The 1,371-nt window shown below is 53.8% G+C and overlaps 1 gene segment (V, D, J or C); it reads left to right on the forward strand.

Moving 5' to 3' along the window:
• The window catches only part of LOC114072870, a gene marked incomplete at its 3' end in the record, with an annotated part of 3,696 nt that extends 3,220 nt beyond the window's left edge, over positions 1-476 (forward strand). The window contains 1 exon segment of the V gene segment in view: positions 182-476. Coding sequence covers positions 182-476 — 295 coding nt within the window.
• Between the last annotated feature and the right edge of the window lie 895 nt (positions 477-1,371).

The raw sequence follows: 1,371 nt of genomic DNA on the forward strand, positions 1-1,371 counted from the left end.
CCCCAAATGTCAACCATTGACCCCAAATCCCAACCATTGACCCCAAATCTCAACCATTGACCCCAAATCTCAACCATTGACCCTAAATCCCAACCATTGACCCCAAATCCCAACCATTGACCCGTATCATGATTGTTGACCCAAATCTCAACCCTTGACCCCCAATCTCTGCCCCGTTCAGCCCCTGTGGCTCCTCTGCCACCCCTCCGGCTTCACCTTCGGCGACTACACCATGTACTGGGTGCGCCAGAGCCCCAGGAAGGGGCTGGAATATGTTGCTGGGATCAGCTATAGTGGTCGTTACACCACCTACGGGCCGTCGGTGAAGGGTCGGTTCAGCATGGCCAGGGACAACGGGCAGAGCTCGGTGACGCTGCAGATGAACAACCTCAGGGACGAGGATTCCGCCACCTATTTCTGCACCAGGGGTGATGATAATGCTGCTTATTATGCTGGAGGTTTTCCTGACCACCTTTGTGGGGTCCCCAAACCTCCCCAAATCCTCCCCCCAAAGTTCCGCCCCTTCACACCCAGTTCTCATTCTTTGGTCCCGACCTTGGGCTGGTTTGACCCCAAATTCTCTGCCTTTGACATCAAACCCCAACTCTTTGTCCCAAATCTCAGTCCTTGACCCAAAATCTCAACTCTTGACCCAAAATCTTAACCCTTGACCCCAAATCCCAACCACTGACCCCAAATCTCAACCATTGACCCCAAATCTCAACTCTTGGCCTCAAACCTCAACCGTCGACCCAACATTCTTCAACATGTTAAAAGATTCGGGGTAAACTTTTGATGTTTGGCATCAACGGTTCAGATTTGGGTGAGAAGGGCAGAGTTTTGGGGAGGTTTGGGGACCCCACAAAGGGGGTCGATGCCATCAGCAACAGGAGCACCAGCACCAGCATGTTTGCCACAGAAATAGGTGGCGGAATCCTCGTCCCTGAGGTTGTTCATCTGCAGCGTCACCGAGCTCTGCCCGTTGTCCCTGGCCATGCTGAACCGGCCCTTCACCGACGGCGCGTATCTGGTGGCAGCACCATTATAGCTGATCGAAGCGACCCATTCCAGCCCCTTCCCGGGGCTCTGGCGAACCCAGAACATGGTGTGGCTGCCGAAGGTGAAGCCGGAGGGGTGGCAGAGGAGCCACAGGGGCTGAACGGGGCAGAGATTGGGGATCAATGGTTGAGATTTGGGTCAACAATCATGATACGGGTCAATGGTTGAGATTTGGGGTCAACGGTTGGGATTTGGGGTCAGTGGTTCGGATTTGGGGTCAATGGTCGGGATTTGGGGTCAATGGTCGAGATTTGGGGTCAATGGTTGGGATTTGGGGTCAATGGTTGAGATTTGGGGTCAATGGTTGAGATT

This window comes from Empidonax traillii, unplaced genomic scaffold (genome assembly GCF_003031625.1).
Source record: "Empidonax traillii isolate 1590-97213 ecotype Southwest subspecies unplaced genomic scaffold, ASM303162v1 scaffold4236:size9889, whole genome shotgun sequence".
Lineage (NCBI taxonomy): Eukaryota > Metazoa > Chordata > Aves > Passeriformes > Tyrannidae > Empidonax > Empidonax traillii.